We start from the raw sequence: 22,644 nt of genomic DNA, 5'->3' as shown, positions 1-22,644 counted from the left end.
TTAGCCCTTGTTAAGTTTGTAGAACACAAATGCATCTGATCCTTGCTTTTCCATTGTAGAGGCATTCTTGAGGTTATGTAGAATGGATCTGATATGTGGAATTCACATTTACTTTATCAAGCAGGAGATGTAAAGTGTCTCAGTGGAAAACATTAATAAGCTTAACTTCTTAATGCATAGACATTCTTAACTTTTTGCCAGCAATTCAGTGTACTGAGAGTTGTACATTGTTTTGATATATATCAGTAAATCTGTACTTTATCTTTAACCTATCTCCAGATTAAAAGCTTATAAAGCATAGCAGAAGGATGTGAACATATCTGCTGGTTTCATTTGTCCTTGAGTCAGTCAAAGGTAGGTGGTAAGTGGGTTCCAGGACTAGCATTAGTTTCCAGAGATGCTTTTGGCAAAGTTGTTTCTTAGCCTTCTTTTTTAATATATTCATTTTTACGGGTTTGTTGTTTAGTGGAGGCCATAGATATCTGAAGAGTTTATTTTTTACTCCAGCATTAATATATTTATTTTTAAAAATCTAACTTGAAAAAATAAAATATCTAAAAATTAAAAATTTGGATAATTGTGAATCTGTCTAATGACTTGTTAGAGAATCAAAAAGTGCTGGAGACTTCACATCTCCAAAATAGAACACAGTCTGGCCACCAATGACATCTTTCAATTTTATCTCTAAAATGCAAGCTAAAATTAAATTAGTAGTGTAGATTACTCAGAGATTTGCTGGGTCTGAAAGAAATGAAGCTGGACCTTAAAGGCTGGGAAACATGATTTTTATTCAGATGTAAGTTTGTAGACTGTTCTTTGAACCATAATCTTTAAAGTGTATACATTTTTATTAAATATATCATTGCTCTGAAAATGATAATAGAGATTTTAAGTAATGATAATTGGGAAGATGGCAGCCTTTTGTAGATAGTTAATTTTTATATTGCTCGGTATTTAGCAAAGATTGTCAGATTCTGTTCTGAGTTCCAAGACTTATAAAGGAATACAGCCTTGAAAAGGAACCACTGTCGATATTAGTATTGTACTCTAATTATAGTACCTGCCTGTGCTGTTTCTGGTTCTTAAACATTTTAGAAAAATATATACAGGGATGTTAAGCTGGACAGCAATCAACTTGCTCCAGTTTTATGTTCTAACATATAGAGGGCTGTCTAAATTCCTCTTAACAGTTTTACCCTGAGATTTCCCACTGTTGACTCTTGAAATATTTTTTTAAACACTGATTTTAACGTGTAGTAGAAGAAAACATTTAATGGTTCATAACTGCAGTGTCAGAAGAGAAAAAAAAAGTAGCACACTTTTTTTGGTTAAGCAAGGTCAGATAATCCCAACTGACATATGGTGTTGTAAAAGCCTACTCCTTCTCTCCTCACAAGATACCATCATGAATGATACCTATGGCATCCTTTTAGAAAAATCCCTTTATACATTTTTAAGTAATGTAGGCAGTTGTTTGGTCCTAAAACGTATTTATTATTATATATATATTTTATCTCTTGATAGTAAAATTTGATAAAAGACTTGATAAAACATTTTTGGCAATCTGCTTTTAAAAATAAGTGAAATGTGTTAGCACTTGTACTATAATTAGTTCTGTTTTAATAAAATCTGGTTCTATAGTCTACTACATTTGTTATCCATAACCTTAGGCAGGAGTCCAAATAGATCCACATTATAGTAAATATTTTATTTTTATAAACTTCTCTTCATTTTCATTTTATACAATATCCCTTTCATGAGTTATGAATTATACCTTTAATTTTTTCCCCAGTTTATTTGCCAATAGAAGCCATCAGGTTTGTTAATTAAAATTAACAAATTAAAATTTATTAAATTCTATGGTTAATATATTTCACCTTAAGTTTTAAAAAAAGTAAATCATAACAACAAAGGGTTCGAAAGGTTTACAATCTGTTTTATAAGTAAAATTGCTGATTAACTTTAAATTTTAAGACTTGAGCTTTTTTCCCCCTTAATCTTGTAATTGATTTGCTCTCCATTCTTGGATATACCATTTCCCCCCTTCACTTTTGCTTTGGCACCGTGATAAGATGTTTCATGCATGGGTCATTCCTTTGTTGGCATTTGAAAAACAACAACATGGTGTCCCAGCCAGCGTGGCCCAGTGGTTGAGTGTTAACTTATGAGCCAGGAGATCGTGGTTCGATTTCCAGTCAGGGCACATGCTGAGGTTTCGGGCTCAATCCCCAGTAGGGGACATGCAGGAGGCAGCTGATCGATTCTCTCTCATTATTGATGTTTCTCTCTCTTCCTCTCTTTGAAATAAAAATAAAAATAACTTTTTTAAAAAGAAACAAACTGATAAGCTTGGAAAAAAAAACACGCAAACAATATGGTAATGCTAACAGACTGGACATAAACCGAATTGACTTTTGAGAGGGAAAAATGTTGCTTCCTCTAAAAAAAGTTACTAGTAATTAGTTGTCTAGCACGGTGGAAATCAGTAATATGTTTAAGGGTTCTCTATTTTTATGCACATGTATTTTTAAGACATAAAAAAAAGTATATATTCCTCTTTTTAGTTTCATTTTATCATTTGTTTCTAGAGTCTTTTGCCATTGAAGATAGATAGCATTACAGAGTTAGTAATAAAGACAAAATAAGGAAATAATGATACCATTAAAAACTCAGTTCCTTCTATATAAGGAAGAGGTTACCAGTAAAATATATTTTTGATAGGATTTTTTTGTGTGTGTTTTTTTTTGGTTAGAGAAAATATGTAGTAATATACTTCATAAATAACTACATGGGCTTAGTTAATATATAGATTTTTATTAAATGTACTAAAAAGTAATGATACAGTATGTAAGATCCGGATTTTATTGTAATACACAGTTCTTTTAGTAACCATATAATCCATGTTTTTCCTTCTCTTGGTTATTAAAAGCTCTTTAAATTCTATGTAATTTGTAGTTTATTTTTATCTTCATTATTGAGCTTCCTGAATTTATTTTTGGGTGAGTCATTATGATTCTTTTACTCAAAAGCTCTTATAGAGTATCTCTTCAGATAGACTATTCTAGGAAGCAGAGGAAGATTTGCTGTGCTATTTGACATGTTGTGAGTGGTGAATGAGCTAAGGAACAAAGGCAAATGAAGGAGAGATAACAAACTTGAAGAATCACAGAGGTTGTATTCCAGTGAAGTGTGGTGGCACTAGATTATCTAAATTTAACAGTATGTCCAGGACAAGGCCAAGGAATTTTGAGCTATTTTCAGCTGCAAATAATGAGCTTATTTTAGAAGCATGTTTGACCATTAAGTGACACATTTTGGCAACTTTTCATATCATCTGGGTCCCATCTAAGTAGCATGTATTTGAGGTTGTAGGTGCCCACTATCCCTGTTCAGTTATGAGAGTATAAATTGTTATTTACACTAAGAAGTGATTGTATATATGTATGGGTCTATAAATTTGGATGGTTTGGGTCTAGATGCAGAGTTAAGATTCTTCTTCGTCTGATAAACTAATTTTCTTCTCTAAACCACCATTGCAATAGTGTATCTTATACATTTCTAGGTAAACATCTAAATGAGGAATTTTCTCCCCTCCCTGAGTTTGGTAACTACCAAATATGTATGAACAATATTTACTTGTAAAAAGTGTCCCTATGTCCACCTGTATAGATTTTGAAATGTTTGTTACTTTGATGACATCCTTTCTATTCTGTACTTTGAATTAACTCACACAGTAACATGCCTTTGTAATTATCTTTTAGATTTCATGTTCATGTCAGTTGAAGTTATTCAAAAGCTATAAATATAAATTGTATACGCATCAGTTCAAGCTATCATGTTCTCCTTGATTACTTATATTGGCTACAGTCAAGTGGAAACATGACTAAAAATTTTAAGTAGAACAGCCAAACAACAGTAATTTTCTATTTTTATTGATGTGTGAATTTTGAAGCATTTTTTTTCTAGAAATGTTCAAATATCTCTTCAAGTATCTTACTCACCTTCTATCAAAACAATACCTGTGTTTTCTGGAATGTTGTCAAAATAGATATTTTACTACCAACGTAAACTGTCCTGACCAGTTATGATTTTATTGAATAGAAATTCTTGTTTTCTCACTACTTGGGATAAAAATGTGTTACTAATGGGTCACAGGGGAGAGGGCATTTGAATATAAACTACTCTCTTTTTCATATTATGAGGCAAGATTGTCTTCTGTCTTAACAGAAGGCTTCTTTGTTCTAGAATATTGACAAGTCTTAAAAACCAGCTGTAGGTAGTTACAGGGGAGAGAAAAATAATTTTATCTCTACCCTTCTGAGTTCTTACCTGAGACTCCTGTAATAAAACGCAGTTAACAAGAGAAAAACAAATGTATTCCCATGTATATCTCATGTGCATATGGAAGGTACCCAGGGAAGAAGGAGGGCAGCCAAGGACATGGCCATAGAATTCGGGATTCGACACCGAATCCCAGGTGGGTGTGGGCTGCTAGAGGGGAGAGAGTGATTTTTAGAAAAGATGAGGGACCCTTAGAATGGGAGGAGGGGAGTCTGTGAGAAAGTTTGATGGGCGTGGTGTCTACGTCTAGGCTCCTCCTGTGGCAAGAGCCCATCTTTCCTAGCTGATGGCCCTCCCAGGGAGAGCATTACTGATAGCTGAGCTCCTTTTAGGGATTCTGTAGGCATATCAGTGGAGTTCAGAAAAGTCTCAAGTTAGTTTTGGTAATTGATATTTTCTTATAAAGTCCATTTTATCTGAAGTTTTAGGTTTATTGGTACATTGCATACAATACAATTCTAAAGCCTTCACATAACTAACTAGTTTTATGTAGTCTGATATATACACATACATATACATATATGTATTTATATATATATATATATATATATATTCGAGAGAGGGTAGAGAGAAACAGAGGGGAAGAGAACCTCTCTTGCAACTACTTTAGTGTTAGGGCAGTAGCCATATACAATATGTAAAAGAATGAACATGGCTATGTTGCAATAAAACTTCCTTCTGGACCCAGAGTTTTAGATTTCATATAATTTTCATGTATCATAAAGTTTTTCTTTTGATTATTTTCAGCCCTTTAAAAATATAAAATCCATCTTTAGTTTATAGGCTATACAAAAATAGATGGTGGACTGAATTTGCCAACTTGTATTCTACCTGATTTTTCTCTTTCAGATAGACGTATTAAAGTTTTCATTATGATTATGGATTCATTTCTCCACTTATTTTTAATAGTTTTTCTTCATATGAGACATACTGTTAAATGTATAAGCTTTTGTGATTATTTTATCTTTTTGGCAAATTTTGCCTTTTACCAATATAAAACTTTCTCATTCTCATTTAATACCTTTTTTGTGGGGGAGGAGGCGGCTGAACTTTGATTTCCAAGAATGATATTGCCCCTCCTGCTTCTTTTCTGTTCATGTTAGCCAGTGTTGTGTAAGAGCATAGTGTCCAAACCATGATAACTACTGATCCACAATAAAACAAAAGAAAACATTAACTTTTATATTGGCCTTGATTTTCAGTAACTTTTAGTGTGGAAGTTTTAAGGCAGTTGCACTTGGCTACCTTCCTTCTTCCATGTGTTAATGTTCCAAAGCTAAGAGTGCTACCAAGAAGTGTAAAGTACGCACTTGTGTGTACTAGAGTTCCGTTTGTGTCACTGTCAGGGAAAAGGCAGCCCTCCTCCCCTGCCCCCAGCTGCTTTTGGGAACAGTGCTTGGAACCAAATAGGTAATTGGTACTAGTAAGATTTTGTAACTTCTCTTCAACCTGCCAGATGTGTAATTAAGAGGAGACCATTTCTGTTTTATAAATAAAGGGGAAGACACCTTTAACGTGCTGAAGCATTAAATCGGCAGCGTTTGAAGAATAACCTCTGTGAGACTGTAATGTGGAAATGTGAGGAAGGACCGATTTGAACATAATCTAACTCTCTTCTTACTCTTTAGTCCATGTGTTAGAACTTAAAAAAATAAGTCGTTCCAGGGTAGAGACCCCATTTTTTCCATGTGTAGTACAAAACAATCCTGTGTTGTTGCTGTGAGATTCTCTTTTAGCCTTGTCAGGATTGGAGCCTGAACTGCTGTGAATTATAATAAAAACAAATTTTCATCAGTTGTTCCTTTTCTATATGTCTTTTAGTAGTGAAGCATTGTGGATAGGTACAGTGCTAAGGTACAGTGGCTGCCTTGCTGTTTGAGACTTCTCACTATGATTTAAAAAAAATGTTGCTCTAGGTACTTCACATTGCATTCTACAACTTCATTTAAGATAGCATACAGTATGGCCTCATTTTAAAAGCCATAGAAAGTAAAATGTCTCCATAATTGTCATTTTTAGTGGTAGGCAGATATAAACCACTGTTTAAAAATACTTTTAAGTCCACCTGCAGCATTTGGTTGGTGGTTAGGTTTCATTCTTCTTTTTTATTTTTTAAATCCTCACCCAAGGATATATTTTTTCCATTGCTTTTCAGAGATAGTGGAAGGGGAGAGAGAGAGAGAAATATCAATGAGAGAGAGACATATCAATTGGTTGCCTCCCACACTCGCCAACCCGGGCCGGGAACGAGCCTATAACTGAGGTATGTGCCCTTGGCCAGAATTGAACCTGGGACCCTTCAGTCCACAGGCCAATGTTCTAACCACTGAGCACAACCGGCCAGGGCACATTCTTTTTTTAAAAATTCTTTTATGAATTAGGGTTGAAGATTAGTAAGGAAGACTATCGTACTGCTGATTGGATAATTCTTTGTATTTACATCTTTTTTTTTTTTTTTTAATTCTCACCGGAGGATATTTTTTCCATTGCTTTTACAGAGAGAGTGGGAGGTAGGGAGGGAGGGAGAGAGAGAGAGAGAGAGAGAGAGAGAGAAACATCAATGTGAGAGAGACACCTAGATTGGTTGCCTCCCGCTTGTGCCCCTACCGGGGTGAGCCTGTAACCAAGGCCTGTGCCCTTGGCTGGAATCGAACCTGGGACCCTTGGTCCACAGGTCGATGCTCTAACCACTGTTCCAAACTGGCTAGGGCTGTATTTGCATCTTAACTACAAGGAAAATTTCCTTTTTCTTTATTCCTGACAATTATGTACTCTGTAGTCACCTAGTTTCTTCTTAGTCTGTTCATCTTGTCCTGTCTTTCTTCTACCCCAAACATCCTGTTCTAGTATTGCTTGACAATCACCTTAAAGGGTTTTAATCTGTGACTAGCTGATATCACACAATTAGTGGTTTTTTTCAGAACTAAGTCTTGTCGGTAGCATCTTTGAAAAAACAAAGGATAAAAATATTGCTGCACATTTGAATTCTTTTCAGGTTGCTTTGTGGTGTTTAAATAGCATCATTTAGCTTGTCAAGAAATTTATATTTCTGCTTGATATACCAATGTATTAGTTTCCTGGAGTTGCCATAACAAAGAACACAAACCAGGTAACTTAAACAACAGAAATTTATTGTCCCACAGTTCTGGAGGTTTGAAATCCAAAATCAAGGTGTCATCTGAGTTGATTCCTTCTAAGGGCTGTGAAGGAAGAATTTCTTTTCCAGGCCAAGCTTCTGGTACTTTGCTGGCAATCTTTTGTTTTCCTTAGCTTGTACATACATCACTCCAATCTCTGCTTTCATCTTCACATGTTGAGAATTTCTCTCCTGTCTGTGCATGTGCATGTCTGTGGTCAGATTTCCCCTTTTCATGGGACATTAGTCACATTGGATTAGGGCCCACCCTAATGACTTCATGTTAACTTGGCTGTATCTGCAAAGACCCTATTTCCACATAAGGCTACATTCTGAGGTGCTGGGGGTTAGGACTTCAACACATCTTTTTGATGAGACACAGTTCAACCCTTTCCACCAGTATTAAATTTTTGTTTCAATGATAGAAGTTTGAGGGTATCTGTCGTATTGGTTTTTATTGTCATTGATTTGTTGTAAATATCTCAAAATTTTCTTAAATTCTAAGAATTCTTTTTTCTAAATGATACCATTTACACTGGAAGCCAGTAATCATCTAGATTGTCTGCTTAATAATCATAGTTTCTATGGATATATTTACTACTTTGTGCAAACACTTCAGCTTTTGAAATTTTAATGTAATTAAATGATGCAATGAATGATAATTTGAAATTTGAGTGCTACAGATACTGTTTTTATTTCCTTTTGGAAACCCTTCTGGTAATGTTTGTCTAGTCTAGCCATTGTACATTCTTTTATTGCCCTTCTTCGTCAGGAAATGATTTATCTTTTTCCAGAAAGCTTCCACAACATAATGAGAACAAGGTCTTATACATAGTATTCTAATAAGCCAGGTTAAGTGTTCTCTTGTCACCAGTTCTTCATTAGACTTGTACCTTTACTTTGGAATTTCTTTGAGGATTTTCAAGTTATGTTATATTCGCAAGTGTGATTTCAGATAGTCTTCAAAAATATTCAAAGGCAGAGTTCTGTCTCTTTTTAATGAAAATCATTGGGAAAATACTAGATGGTATATAAATATTTCCTTTAGACGCTTTTAGAATACTAACAGTATAAACATGTTTGTGCAGGTTTTGGCTGGATCATCTCGTCAAAGTTACTCACCTTCTGGCTATCGGGATTTCACAAAGTGGGAATCGGTGCTGAAAATAAAAGAAGGATTACTAAGGCAAAAAGAAATTGTAATTGATCGGTGAGTCTGTTTTTTTAAAATTACTGTACTAAATATTGCAGACATACAGAAATGTAGATTTAAAAAAATACCTTTGTATCCACTATGTAGAGTTTAAAAAAATAGAACATAATAAACTGATGAACAAAATAGATTCAGGGAGAGATTAAAGCATCTATATGCGTATATGCATAACCCATGGACACAGACAGTAATATGGTGAAGGCCTGGGACAGAGTGGGTGTGGGGTGGGAGGGATCAATGGGGAAAAAGAGGGACATCTGTAATATTTTGAACAATAAAAAAAATAATAATTATATTCACCTGAAAAAAAAATAGAACCATGCAAATACACTGATGTCTCACGTCTACCCTTCCCCAGTCTCAGTCCCTTTAAGAACCTCACTCAGAACTGAGGGTTGGTTGGCGGGTCAGTCTGTCTGTCTTCTACCATCCTCCCATTTACATTAGAGTAATTCATTATTTGGAAACTCATTTTTGTATATGTTGCAAGTAAGCTGCAATGCTAATGAGCTGTCAAAGCTGCAAGATAATGTCTGTATTTTATACTTATGAAATATCAAATTGGAAAGTTGCTTTAACATAATTTCCTTTAACTAATGTATGTTAGATTTGAAGACACAGAAACTATGAAAATCATGAATGTTTAAATGACTTACAGATAAGAATTTTGGGTATTGAGGCAGACATTCCAAAAATTTTGCATATTTGAGTACTAAAGCTCTGAAAAAAAGGTTCTACTATTAACAGTTTTCTGATTATTTTGAGCAATAAGCCTAATATTACTTAATTATATTATCTGTGATATATATTGGGTCTTTGTCTTTTATGCATACTTTTGAGATAATTAAGCATGTTCTGTATCATGGAAATTGGGAAATAGTTTGAGGAGGTATTTAATCAATGCTAGTTACACTTATTTTCATGTGCTTATATGGGATAAAGTAGTAGACATTTTAGCCTTAAAATTAAACCCTAACTGAAACCTTTATATTTAAGAGTTGAACTTTCAAAAGATTTTGCTTAGAAAGTAAAGACCTACTGGAATATGAACTAGAGCACAGACATCTGGACTTTCTTATTTTTACCATTTTCTCTGCTATCTTGAACACAACCTGACACGTAGTTTATGCTTAATGCTTGATATGTCCATACTTTACAAGTGAATGAAGATGTAGAAGACAGTTTTAATTGATTTTATGAAAAAGCTTTTGAAAATATTTGCTTTTTCTAATACAAGTGAATTTTATATCTGAGTAATTATAGATCCAGTTGGGTTTACATTTTGAACACTTATGATTCAATTCATTGTACAGCCTTGAAATTAATACTTTTAATTTTATTTTTAAAAATTTATTTTTTAGTTATAGTTGACATACAATATGATATTAGTTTTAGGTGTGCAACATAGTGATTAGACAGTTTTATACTTTATGAAGTGATCACCTTGATAAGTCTAGTTATTACAATATTACCATTCATAGTTATTACATACAGAGTTATTACAGTATTATTGACTATATTCCCTGTGCTGCACTTTTTAAAAACAGATAAAAATTCAGACCTTTATTAATATGGATATTCTTCAGACAGTCAGAATCAATGGACTTTTATTATTTTTTGAACAATATTATAATTAGCATTTTATTGGGTATAAATTAATAGGTGTCTTAGTCCATTTGGGCTGCTATAACAAACTACTGCAGACTGGGTGGCTTATAAACAACAGAATTTTATTTCTCCCAGTTATGGAGACTGGGAAGCTCAAGATCAAGTCACCAGCAGACTCAGTGTCTGGTGAGAGCCAACCAACTTCCTGATTCATAGATGGCCATCTTCTTCCTATGCCTCATAATTGTGAAAGGGCCTGGGATAAGGATACTTACCCTGGGACCTCTTTGATGAGGATAATAATTGCATTCTTGAAGCTTCTGCCCTTACGACCTATTACCTCCCAAAGGCCCCCATCTAATTATACCATCAAATTGGGCATTGGGACTTAAGGTATGAATTTTGGGGAGACACAAACATTCTGTGACAGTAGGGAATACAGATAATTCTTGATGTAATCTATTAAAATAATATAGATTTTATTTTGTATGTTGTAGAAGGATATCCAGGAAATAATACAAAGCCCTTCAAGTTGCTCAGTTTCCTGTTATGAATTTTAAGATTGATAATACTTTTAACTCTTATGTCAAATTATTAAAATACTAAAAATTCTGCTTTTAACTGTCTCTTAGAAATGTATATTTTTTATACCATTACTTCAATTTATGTTTTGCAGGCAGAAGCAACAAATTACCCACCTGCATGAGCAGATAAGGGATAATGAATTACGGGCACAACATGCCATGTTAGAACACTACGTAAATTGTGGGGATTCTTATATATCTAGTTTGCAGGTAAGATTACAGAGAATTTCATAGTAGTTTTATTAATAAAGCATCTTAATTTTATACTTAGCTTCTAAGATTAGGACATTTTTTGAATTAATAACCCTTTCACCTGGTTCATATTTATATATATAGTAAAAGATATCCAAGTACTGCCCCCCATCTATCTGTTCAGTTCACACCCCCACATACACAGGAATTACTGCTTTCAATTTCTATTACGTTCTTTCAGAGTTGATGTATATCACTAACGTATGTAAATGTGTTTTATCCTCTAACTTTAACAAAAGTATAAAAATACATACATTATTTGGCACTTCGTTTTTTCTTTATCAGACTTTGAGATTTTGCCCTTCTAATACGTTTACATAAAGTGTGGGGTGGAAGAGTTATCTTCATACTTTTTTCCTTTTTTGCGTGTGTTAAGATACATATAAAATTTACCATCTTCCATCTTAACCATTTTTAAGTGTACAGTTCAATGGTATTAAATAAGTACATTCCTAATACTGTAAACCACCATCTATCTCTATAGCACATTACATCTTATAAAAGCTGAAACTCGTATCCATTAGACAGCACCTCCGTGTTCTTCGCCCCAGTCGCTGACAATCACCGTCTGCTTCCTGCTTCTATGATTATTCTAAGTATCTCGTTATGTGGAATCATACAATATTGATCTGCTTGTGGCTGGCTCATTTCTCTTGGCATAATGTTCTCACAGTTCATTCATGTTTAAGCATGTGTCAGAATTTCCTTTCTTTTTAAAGCTGTTGTATGTATACCACATTTTGCTTATCTGTTTGTGTCAGTGGATAGTTGGGTGGCTTCCATATTTAGCTACAGTGAAGAATGTTGCCATTAACATATTATTTGAACATGGGTGTATAAATATCTCTTTGAGACCCTGCTTTCAGTTCTTTCCAGTATGTAACCAGAAATGGAATTGATAGATCATATCATATGGTAATTCTATTTTTAATTTTTTTGAGGAACTGCCATGTTTTCCACAGTGGCTATATCATTTTACATTCCCACCAACAGTGCACAAGGGTACATTTTCTCCACATTGTTGCCAACACTTGTTGTTTTCTGTTCTTTGATAATAGCCATACTAATGGATGTGAAGTGGTATCTGATTGTAGTTCTGATTTGCATTTCCCTAGTGATGATAATATTGAGTATCTATTCATATGCTTATTGGTCATTTGTATACAGACATACCTCAGATATTATGAGTTTGGTTCCAGGCCCCCACAATAAAGTGAATACTTCAGTAAAGCTCATTACCAGTAAACCAATGAATTTTTTGATTTCCCAGTGAATATAAATGTTATGTTTACACCATACTGTAGTCTGTTAAGTGTGCAACAGCATTATGTGTTCAAAAACAACGCGCATACCTTAATTAAAAAATTTTATCGCTAAGAAATGCTAATCATCATCTGAGCCTGTTGGGAAAATGGTGTGGATAGACGTGCTCAACACAGGGTTGTCACAAACCATCATTATGTAAAAAAATGCAGTAGCTGCCAAGTGCAACAGTAAGCATGATACAATGAGGTGTGCCTGTATCTCTGCATCTTCTTTGGAGAGATGTCTGTTCAAAACCTCTGCCCTTTTTTAAATTCAGTTGTTTGTCTTTTTGTGTTCAGTTTTGGAAGTTCTCTATGTATTCTGGATATGAATTCTTCATTAGATATACAATTTGCAAATATTTTTTTCATTCCAAGTTGCCTTTTTACTCTGTTGATAGTGTCTTTTCATGTACAAGATATTTTAATTTTCATGAAGTCCAGTTTATCTTCGTTTTTGCCTGTGCCTTGGTGTCTGTTCAGTAAATTATTGCCAAATCCACTGACATGAAACTTTTGCTATGCACTTTCTTCTAAGAGTTTTACAGGTTTAGGTCTCACATTTAGGTTGTGATACATTTCAAGTTATTTTTTTATATATGATATTAGATAAGGGTCTATTTTCTCTTCTTCGCATGTGGATAATCCAGTTTTCCCAGAACAATTTGTTGAAAAAACTCTCTTCCCCATTGAATCTTCTTGGCACCTTGTCAAAAAACATTTCATTGTGTATGCAAGGGTTTATTTCTCATAACAGTATTTTAATAGAGCCATGCTGTTTCTCCTTGTAATTTTATTATTCTGAATAAAAGTTTTACTTGAATTATACAATTATTATTATATAACCAGGAACATTTAATGTGTTTCTGAAAGCTGAAGAAAATGCTTTTTGACACAGCATCAGGCCAGTAGAGGGCTCTCCAAGCCAGTCAGCAAGGACAGATGTGCAAGGATATGGGAGAGGGACTAGGCTACTAAAATATCAGAAGGATTTTAAATTATGTGGATAATTAAAATATTGTTGATAAATTTGATTTTAAAAGATTAGGGAAGTTAAAAGGGGGAAGTATTACATGGATAGATATAGAGAGCTGATTAAATGGCAGGGGTTTGAAGAAACAACAGATATGATGATAAAACATTTCTTTAGCAAAGGAATTTCTACCTTGGATCTATGAACAACATCAGTTTTAATGCACAGCATTTTATATGCACATTTTAGGGTTCATAGCTTATTTGTCCTAATTACATAACACATTAAACAAAGAAAGTAATACCTTTAATATTCTGTATATTCTAGGTTAAATAAAGCAAATTTTTGAAATAAAATAACATTCTTTTATTATTTATAGATGAAAGACATGTTCTTGAAAAGAACTTCTATTTTCCCGTCAAGAACTTTTAATAAACTTATAATCATGATGTCCTGAGACATAGACATCACCAAGTCTCATAGGTAGAAAATGAAGAGTAGGTTTATTCTAAAATTCAAACTTTCTGAATTGTTTTAGTGGTAGAATTGGTAGAACCAAAGAGTGATTTGTACTATAACGCCTTATACCAAAATTTCAACCTTAACAGGAGTTCATGGTTAACAGGAGTTCATGGAAAACATAAAAACAAAATGTGGACTCTTTTTTCTTTTGTTAAAGACTGACGAAGAAACACTGGGCTAAATACCAGGGAATTTATATTACTTTCCTGTTCTAGAACCATCATAGGCTTTCCATTTCCTACAAATTAGGTTAAACTCTGAGCCTGTGATTCTATAATATGATCCACTTAGATTTTTATTTTTTTTATTTTTTAAAAATATATCTTTATTGATTTCAGAGAGAGGAAAGGAGACGGAGAGAGATAGAAACATCAGTGATGAGAGAGTCATTGATCAGCTGTGAGCCCGCAACCTGGGCATGTGCCCTGACCTGGAATCGAACCCCGATCGCCTCGATCCTAGGTCGATGCTCAACCGCTGAGCCACGCCTGGCCAGGCTCCACTTAGATTTTTAATACTTAGATTTCTTTATACTCTCTGCTCTTGTAACCTATACATTAGACATGGGTATTCTCTGCATGTATTCCATTTTTTGCCTTTTTAAGATGTTCGGTTTTTTTCTTTTATCAATTCCTGCTAGAATCTTTCCTACTTTTAAAATCTATCTCAAAAGCCAGCCTTTTTTTCTTTCTCCCAATTCTGTCATCATTTATCCTCACACCTCCTGACACTTTGTACTTAAGATGACTTTTCTTTGGCTATAATATTATATTGTGTCCAATATATAATTATATGAGGGTTTCTCTTATGCCTCTAATTGTAATTTGAGTTTATATAAGGGCAGTGCCCACCTTTGTAATCTTTGACATACCCAGTACATGATAAATAACATTTATATGATTTATATGATTTGGATTGCATCTTCACCTTTGGGACAGTCTGAGTTCTTCAAGACCTCATTGAAGATGTGTGTGTGTGTGTGTGTGTATGTATGCCTGTCTACAAAGCTCTTCCATAGCTACTACACATAAAGCTTTGTACTTTGACAGTTTCTTTCTGTTTTTGTGTGTAACACTTTATTAAACTGGTGGCCAGCTGGAATTTATGCCAAGCTCTGTATGTACCGTATCTACTGTACCTCATTTCCAATTTCTTTTCAATTGTTCAAGACAGTTAACTTTTAATCTTACCTGGGTTTTTTTCCTTTCCTAATAGTCACAATATGAGAACACTTCACTCCAGACTCCATTTCCTGATCAGTCAGTGTCCAGTTCCCAGCAAGAGGAGCTTGAGCAAAAGCTGGCATCTACTGAGAAAGAGGTTTTACAGCTTAATCAGTTTCTCAAACAAAGAATAAGCCAATTTAATGAAGAGAAAAAGAAACTGGAGGAAAAGGTAGGTATTTTTAATAGCGTTAAGTTAGGTCAACAACATTTCTTCAACATACAGGGATGGACCCCATCAGAAGTGCTTAGAACTTAATTGTTGGGGGAAGAAGGGGAGAATAGCGTATGGGCAATGAGGTCATGGTGACAGGGGAGGGGGGCTTGCCTGTCAATCTAGCCTGAGGAACAAAGGACTAAAGAAAGACTATTGAAGATGTCAGTGGGTGCATGATGAAGCCAGTTCCTAAGAGAAATGGGGAAAGGTGGATAACAGACGCCAAGGTGGAAGAGGTACTCTTGGAAAGAAAGAAAGGAATGGCCTCTCTGTGGAGTGAAGCAATTAAGGATGGAAATGTCTGTGCCAGGGAAGCTTGAGGAAGGGGTGAATGGAGAGGGTGGGGCAGCGTGGAGATGACTTGAGTTTCTGAGGGGAGTGTAGAAGCTAAAAATAGACCCACTAACTGCACAGCACTTTGGACCCACAGGAGATTGGATCTAATTGTTTTCTTCCTCATTTATTCTCCGTAATGATGGTCAAGACTGACTATTTTGGAGACAGAAAATCATTTAATGTGATGATAATAAGCATCATAATAAAATAAGTTACTTTTTAATGAGCTCTTTCTTATGTGTGCATGAGATGCATTTCTTATTTAATCCTAATCTTCAGAAAACCCTATGAGATTTATACTATGCCCCCGTTTTTAAAAATGAGGTAACAGCCCTAGCCAATTTTTTCAGTGGTTAGAACATCAGCCCATGGACTGAAGGGTCCTGGGTTTGATTCTGGCCAAGGGCACGTGCCTCGGTTTCAGGCTCAATCCCCGGCCCCTGTCAGAGCGCGTGTGGGAGGCAAGCAATGGATGTCTCTCCTCCCACCCCCTTCCACACACTCTGAAAGGCAATGGGAAAAATATCCTTGGGAGAGATTAAAAAAAATTAAAATGAGGTAACTGAAGCTTTGAGAAAAGTAATTTGAGTAATTTGTCTAGTTGCATGTAGATAGAAATTGTGGGAAAACTAGGAGTAAAATTCAAGACAATTTAGCTCCACAGCTGATGCTTTGGTTCTAATAATGATTAATAAAAAATTTAGAAAAATACATTCCCTCACTAATCTCTTTTAACTATTGTATTTAAAATAAAGAAAAAGAAATTTGTTTGTTAACCTCTTCTAAAACAGGGCTGAACCTCCTGTTGCCTCTAAACGTGGTCTTAGTGTTGTGTAACACTTCCTGGAAAGAAAAATACTTTTATAAATAGAATAGGAAAGATTAGTGATGCCTCATTTACCTGGGGATCGCTATTGGAGTTCAAACTTCAGTAACCTATGTTAACCAGAAACAACACAAAACTTTGAAGTTAAAAAACAAAACAATAACAAAGAGTTTCTCATTAGTGAGCAGGGCTGGAAAAAAACGAAGACCCAGTGGTTATGGGTTACCAGCGGTCAACAGATAACAGAGGTGGTATCTAGTATAGGAGAGTGTTGGCAGAGATTTGTGATCAAGGGCAGCAAGCTTGGTGTCATAGCAGAGAAGGCAGTTGACCAACCAAAGAAAACGAAGGAAGTGAGGACATCTTTGCATTGCAGAAGACAATGACTGACCCAGTCCAGCAGCTGCTTTGTGAGGACAGCATTGTGTCACATTTAAGACACTTCAAATTAAGTGTAAATTTGGGAACATTTAGTAAAAATAGACTGGTTAGCTATGTTTACTTCTATGACTTAAACGGTTATTTGCTAAGGCAGGAACAGGCTTTGCTGATGTGCAGTCCAGGCACAGCTGGTTGCTACCACATTTATGGAAACCTGGTTATTAGTATTGCAGATCTGAAAGTATACTTGGCTTTAATGTCCTGTCAGACAACCTGTGCTCAAATCCCAGCTCTGTCTCTGAGACTTGTAGTTAAGTCACTAACGACCTCTAGGACTCACATTCAGAAGGTGAATTGTACTGTATAGTCTTTCAGGTCCCCTCAGTGCCTGCAGTCTGTGAGTTGTAATAGATCACAAGTTAAGTTGTCATAGCAGCAGCATCCTTGCCTTTAATCCTGAGAAAGCCCCACTAAATAATAAGATTTTTCTGTTTTGCCAGTTTTGCTTCTTACCCAAGGTAATAAATGGATACTGATGGAATAAATGAGATGTGATTCGTTTTTCCAATTGAAGTTATTTTAATAAAATTTGTTATACATTGAACTTGAAAGAAATTAGATAAGGCATGAAAGAAACTAAATTGTGGACAAGTGTTAGCTTTATTAAAATTTGAAAGGACTACTCCATTATACCTCTAATTACTGGCATTTATTTCCCTGGTGAACATGGAAAAGGCTGTAAAAAATATTTTAGAACCCTGTAAATTTCTAAAAGAGTGTTAAATGTTTGGAAGACTGGTGATTTAAAGTAAATATAAGTCTGGAGTTCACTTTTTAGGCTACTATATATGCATATTGTTTTTAATTGATCTTAAGTATGAAAGAGCTTTGCATATAAGATGATATTTAAAGAGCATATTTCACTTGCAAAGGTGAAAAAAGTTACTACTACATAGAAATCTGAGGTCTGGCCTACACAAATTGGGATTTTCTAGTATCATGGACTCTCTGTGTTCTATAGTAGGTGCTCATCAATACTAAAATGACATTAATGGTAAGGCACACCTTTATTTTATGTAATTTTTAGAATATAGGCTGCAAGCTTAATTATGCCTCAGTGCCTTAATAATGGTCTTCCTTGAGGTGTGGTTTCGTCTGGCTAGTCCCCTTACCAGTTCCTAAGTATCTGATTATTTTAGTCAGTCCTCCTAGCTTTGATTGCATTGCTATAGTCCATGATAAGCAATTCCTTTGCAAGTTTGTTAGTAACAGAATAGCTTTAATTATTTGTAGGCATCTTCCTTTTTTAATTCTCATAAAACATTTGAATCTAGCTTTGCAAGAAATAAGATTGGACTCATTCCTGCAGAGAATGACTTGCTTCACTGACTTTGAAATTATACCTCACTGCTCTGTTTCTGTGTCATGCTGAAGACCCGATAACTTTTTTCAATGCCAAATTATAATGTAACATTTTAGAAGGTATTTTAAACATTATTTAAACTCAACACGTAGTTTCAACATGTACATAACACTGTTGAAATGCCAAAGATAAGAATAGCCTTGATCAAATTTGCACATATGCAAGCATTAAAAACTATATTAAATAAATACAATAAAAACTTTTATTACTGCTACCTGGCTGACTGCAGTTTATAGGATGCCATCAGCTGTAAATGAAAACAAAAATTTCAAAAACTTGATTTCAGTGATATGAAAATTTGAAAAAATGTGAATATTAGAGTTGATGAAATAATGTAAATCGTACGTGTATTGGTGGTGGTATGAACTATAACGCAGAACTGTTGGAGAATTCAGTGATGCCTAAGATTAGAATGTTTGTTTTGTTACTATTTTTTAATGACACAAAACCACTGAATATTTATAATCTTTTTTATAGCTTAAAACCAGAGATAGATACATCAGTAGCCTGAAAAAGAAATGCCAGAGGGAATCTGAACAAAACAAAGAAAAGCAGAGAAGAATTGAGACCTTGGAAAAGTATCTGGCTGATCTTCCAACTCTGGATGATGTACAGAGTCAGAGTCTACAGGTAAATGAAATGCTTGTCTTTAAATGACATGAGAAACATATTTTAACTTAATGTTTTAGAAATTTAATAATTTTTATAATCTAAAATTTTAGTTATATATTTGTCTAATTACAAGTTAAATCTGCATATTGCTGTTTTTAGGATTAACTTTAATTAGAAACTGTTCAACTAATCATGAGTAGATCTCTCTTGTTGTTGATTAATGTTACCTTCCCAATTAACCTATGTGTTAACTCTCTCACCTAACGTTCTACTCTGAAAGGTAGTTTCTAAACCAGTCTGACACACCTACCCCGTACACACATTCATGCACCACAGTCTGATTTTTCCCAACATTCTCTGGAATCCATCCACCAAGATTCAACAAGACCCTTTTTTACTAACTTTCCAGATATTTGATATGTGTTGTTCATTAATTTTTTCACAAATTCTTTCTTATACTTTATGATCTCCATTTACTCCTTCAACTCCTTTTCTGACCATTTTCCTTTCTTAATACCCCATCCAAAGTCTTTCTACCAATTCTGGGGCCTGTCCTCTTGAAGCCTTATTTATGAACCACCTACCTTCAGTCTTTTTCTGAGGCTCTGATCAGGGGGTTTTTATCCTTGGCACCATTGGCATTGGGGCAGGTCTCCTTGTTGTCGGGCCCTGCCCCGGGTGTCACAGGGCACTACCAGCATTTCTGTCTTCCAGCTGCCAGATGCCAATGGCACCACTTTGTTCCCCCCCTTCCCACCAAACCAAAATGTCTGCAGGCACTCTCAGATGTTGAATGCCCCCTGGGAGGAAAAACTGCCCCCATTGAAATCACTGGGTCTAATCCATGTGGTGCCATTATTCTGCTGACTCTAGACCTACGACACATTCCCTGTTTAAAGTAATTCATGATTTGTAAAACTAAGAGAGGGTAACTAGAGGAGGAGGACAGGTGTTTGCATGAGCAGGAATACCAAGGAATGCAGATTTAAAAACGGGTTTATACCGCCTTATGTACCCCGTTAGGATGGCTAATGTAACAAAGGAAAGTAGCAAGTGTTGGCGACAGCAATGTGGAGAGTTAGATTCCGTATATACTGTTGGTCAGAATGTTAAATGGTGTTAAGCTGCTATGGGAAATATTGATAATTCCTCAAAAAATTAAAAATATAATTACCATACAATCCATCAATTCCACTTCTGTGTATATACCCAAAAGAATTAAAAGCAGCAGGATCTCAAACAGATGTTTGTAAATGATGCATGTTCATAACATTATAAGGGTGGAGGCAGCCCAGTGTCCACCAATGGAGAGATGGATAAATGTGGCATGTACACAGTATTTAGCTTTAAAAGGGAAGAAATTCTGACACATACTACAAGATGGCTGACCTTGAGGACAGTTTTCTAAGTGAAATAAGCCAGTCACAAAAAGATAAATTTCTATATGTGGTCCCTGGAGTGGTCAAATTCATAGAGACAGAAAGTCAAAGTGTGGTTGCCAGGGGCTGAGGAGGGAAGTGGATGGGGAGTTGTTAATGGGTAGAACGTTTGTTTTGCAAGATGAAGAGAGCTGATGATTAGTTGTATAATAAGTGAACATACTTAACACTACTGAAATGTACAGTTAAAAATGGTTAAAATGGTAAATTTTTTGTATGTATATTTTGCCACAATTAAAAATATAATTTTTTAAAATCTCCAAATTGAGATCATTCACTTTTTCCCTGTCATCTAGTAATTTTTGACTCCATTCTCCTCTTCTCCATAGTTCCATTTGCACAGCTTTCTTTACGCAAAGGAGAGAAAGTATCACGAAGTAGATGAAGTGAAGATAGTGTGACTTTAGCCGCTATGTTAACCCTTGAGAACCACAGTAACAATTTTAGTAGAGGCACATTTAATGTTTTATGTTTTATGTTTTATGAACTTTAAAAAATTTCTTCTTAGCTGCAGGTTCTAGAAGAAAAAAACAAGAATTTGCAAGAGACTTTGATAGATATGGAAAAAAAGCTTGAAGAGAGGGAAAAACAGTGTCAAGAGAAAGAGGCACAGTTAATATGCCAGAAAAAGAAAGAAAAGGAGTTGGTAACTACTGTTCAGAGGTAAGAAAATCTTCAGTAATTTTTTGTTATTTTTAAGTTATTTGTATTTTTCATAAAGCATTTCACTTAAAATACATTAATTCATAACGAATGCTCTTTATTCTTCTTATCTTAAAGACGTACTATTGAGAACCAGAAGTACTATGTCATGAAAGCAGGTTGTCTCAGTTATTTAACATTTTGATGCAACATACTGACATCCTGCCAAAGGCTGAGAAGTAAAAATTCTAAATGACAGAAAGAGGGGCTGCCAAGTGCTCAGACTGCACTCCTTAGTGAGGCACGCCCAGTTGAAGTACCTGGCTCCCCTCTCCCCTTGCCGCAGAGGGACAGGTAGGGCCATTTGCCACGCTCCTTCCAAGTTTTCTCATATATCTTGCCTCATGGGACTTTTTCTTTTAAATCACAGCAGTTAGAATTACAGGGAATATCATTTATTAGTATATTTAGCTAATGTGTTAGAGCTGAGAAATCAATACTGGATTCCTGAAAAATCTAGACTCTGTTATGTATGCATATACAGGTACTCTGTGTCTTGTAAAACTTAAACTTAATAGATTATCAATCACAAACAGATAAAATATCCTGAAGATTGAGACAGCAAAGCAACAAGAAACTAAACTTTAGAAATACACTCCTCATGCTTATATCAATCATATATAACTCAGTGTATTCTTAGCTGTTTAATCAAAATCCATCTGACAATTCCATGTTAGTATTGCTTTACTACTTTCAGAGTCTTAAATACACCCAGTCTACTTTTTTTTTTTTTTTAATTTCAGTGCAGAAAATCCTGATTTCTGGGACAGTTCAATCTTCAGTGCTTCTAACTGAAGCTTCAAAAAAATTCATACACTTTTGACCCTACCTTTACTGTTCTTCTGTTTTCTGCTTTCTTAGTCTTTAATGGAGCTTTTTATAACTCCACGTCTTATATTCTACCTCTTGTTGCAAGATAGCTTTCTGACTTCCGCTAATTCTACCATATATCTTTTTCTTTCATCTTACTGATAAAATGAAAAGAGGTAATGTATCCATTCTCTTTTATAGGACATTATGATTATAAACTCAAGCTGTGTTGTTTTATGAATATAGAATTAGGAACACTAGAAAATAATTTGAATGTTTGTTTTGTTCCATTATGTGCTTTTACATATTTAATATGATTTTATACGTTCTCTTTTATTTAGATTTTCTCTTTTATTAGGTTTTTGGAGAACATAGTATTTTTTTATTTGGAAAGACTTAGTACAGTGCATTTCAGAATACATTTTCCATTCTTAAGTTTATCTTGATGCTCTCTGAGATGAAATTATCTCCAAAAATCTCTCTTGATTTCAAATAGATGCAAAGGACCAAAGAAGGTCTTCTGTAATTCTTCAATACTTGTATGGCTGTGGTGACACCTGACTTTGGGGGCAAGAGTGTTATTTTGGTTTCCTCAGCTATATTCCTTAAGTTCCAGAACTGCAGGTGTATATTTGACTTTGAGTTATATCATTACAGTTTTCTGTTTTGTATAATTTTCTAAATTCCCTGATTTATAAATGCCTAAGAACTTTTGAGATTTCAAAATCAAATAAGAAAAGTT

At 34.7% G+C, this 22,644-nt stretch overlaps 1 protein-coding gene across 3 annotated transcripts in view; it reads left to right on the top strand.

Moving 5' to 3' along the window:
* CEP85L (centrosomal protein 85L) overlaps positions 1-22,644 on the top strand; it is a 96,053-nt gene that overhangs the window by 55,539 nt on the left and 17,870 nt on the right. For all 3 annotated transcript variants that reach the window (XR_015714579.1, XM_087817582.1, XM_087817581.1), the window contains exons 4-8: positions 8,566-8,687; positions 10,975-11,092; positions 15,149-15,328; positions 18,817-18,969; positions 20,899-21,053. Coding sequence is in view for 2 of the 3 variants with exons in the window: in XM_087817582.1 (XP_087673708.1) it covers positions 8,566-8,687; positions 10,975-11,092; positions 15,149-15,328; positions 18,817-18,969; positions 20,899-21,053 (728 nt within the window). In the remaining variant the exon portion in view is untranslated. The remainder of the gene's footprint in view (positions 1-8,565; positions 8,688-10,974; positions 11,093-15,148; positions 15,329-18,816; positions 18,970-20,898; positions 21,054-22,644) is intronic.

This window comes from Miniopterus natalensis, chromosome 5 (assembly GCF_054644295.1).
Source record: "Miniopterus natalensis isolate mMinNat1 chromosome 5, mMinNat1.hap1, whole genome shotgun sequence".
In the NCBI taxonomy this organism is placed as follows: Eukaryota; Metazoa; Chordata; class Mammalia; order Chiroptera; family Miniopteridae; genus Miniopterus; species Miniopterus natalensis.
This window is presented reverse-complemented; position numbering and strand designations above follow the sequence as displayed.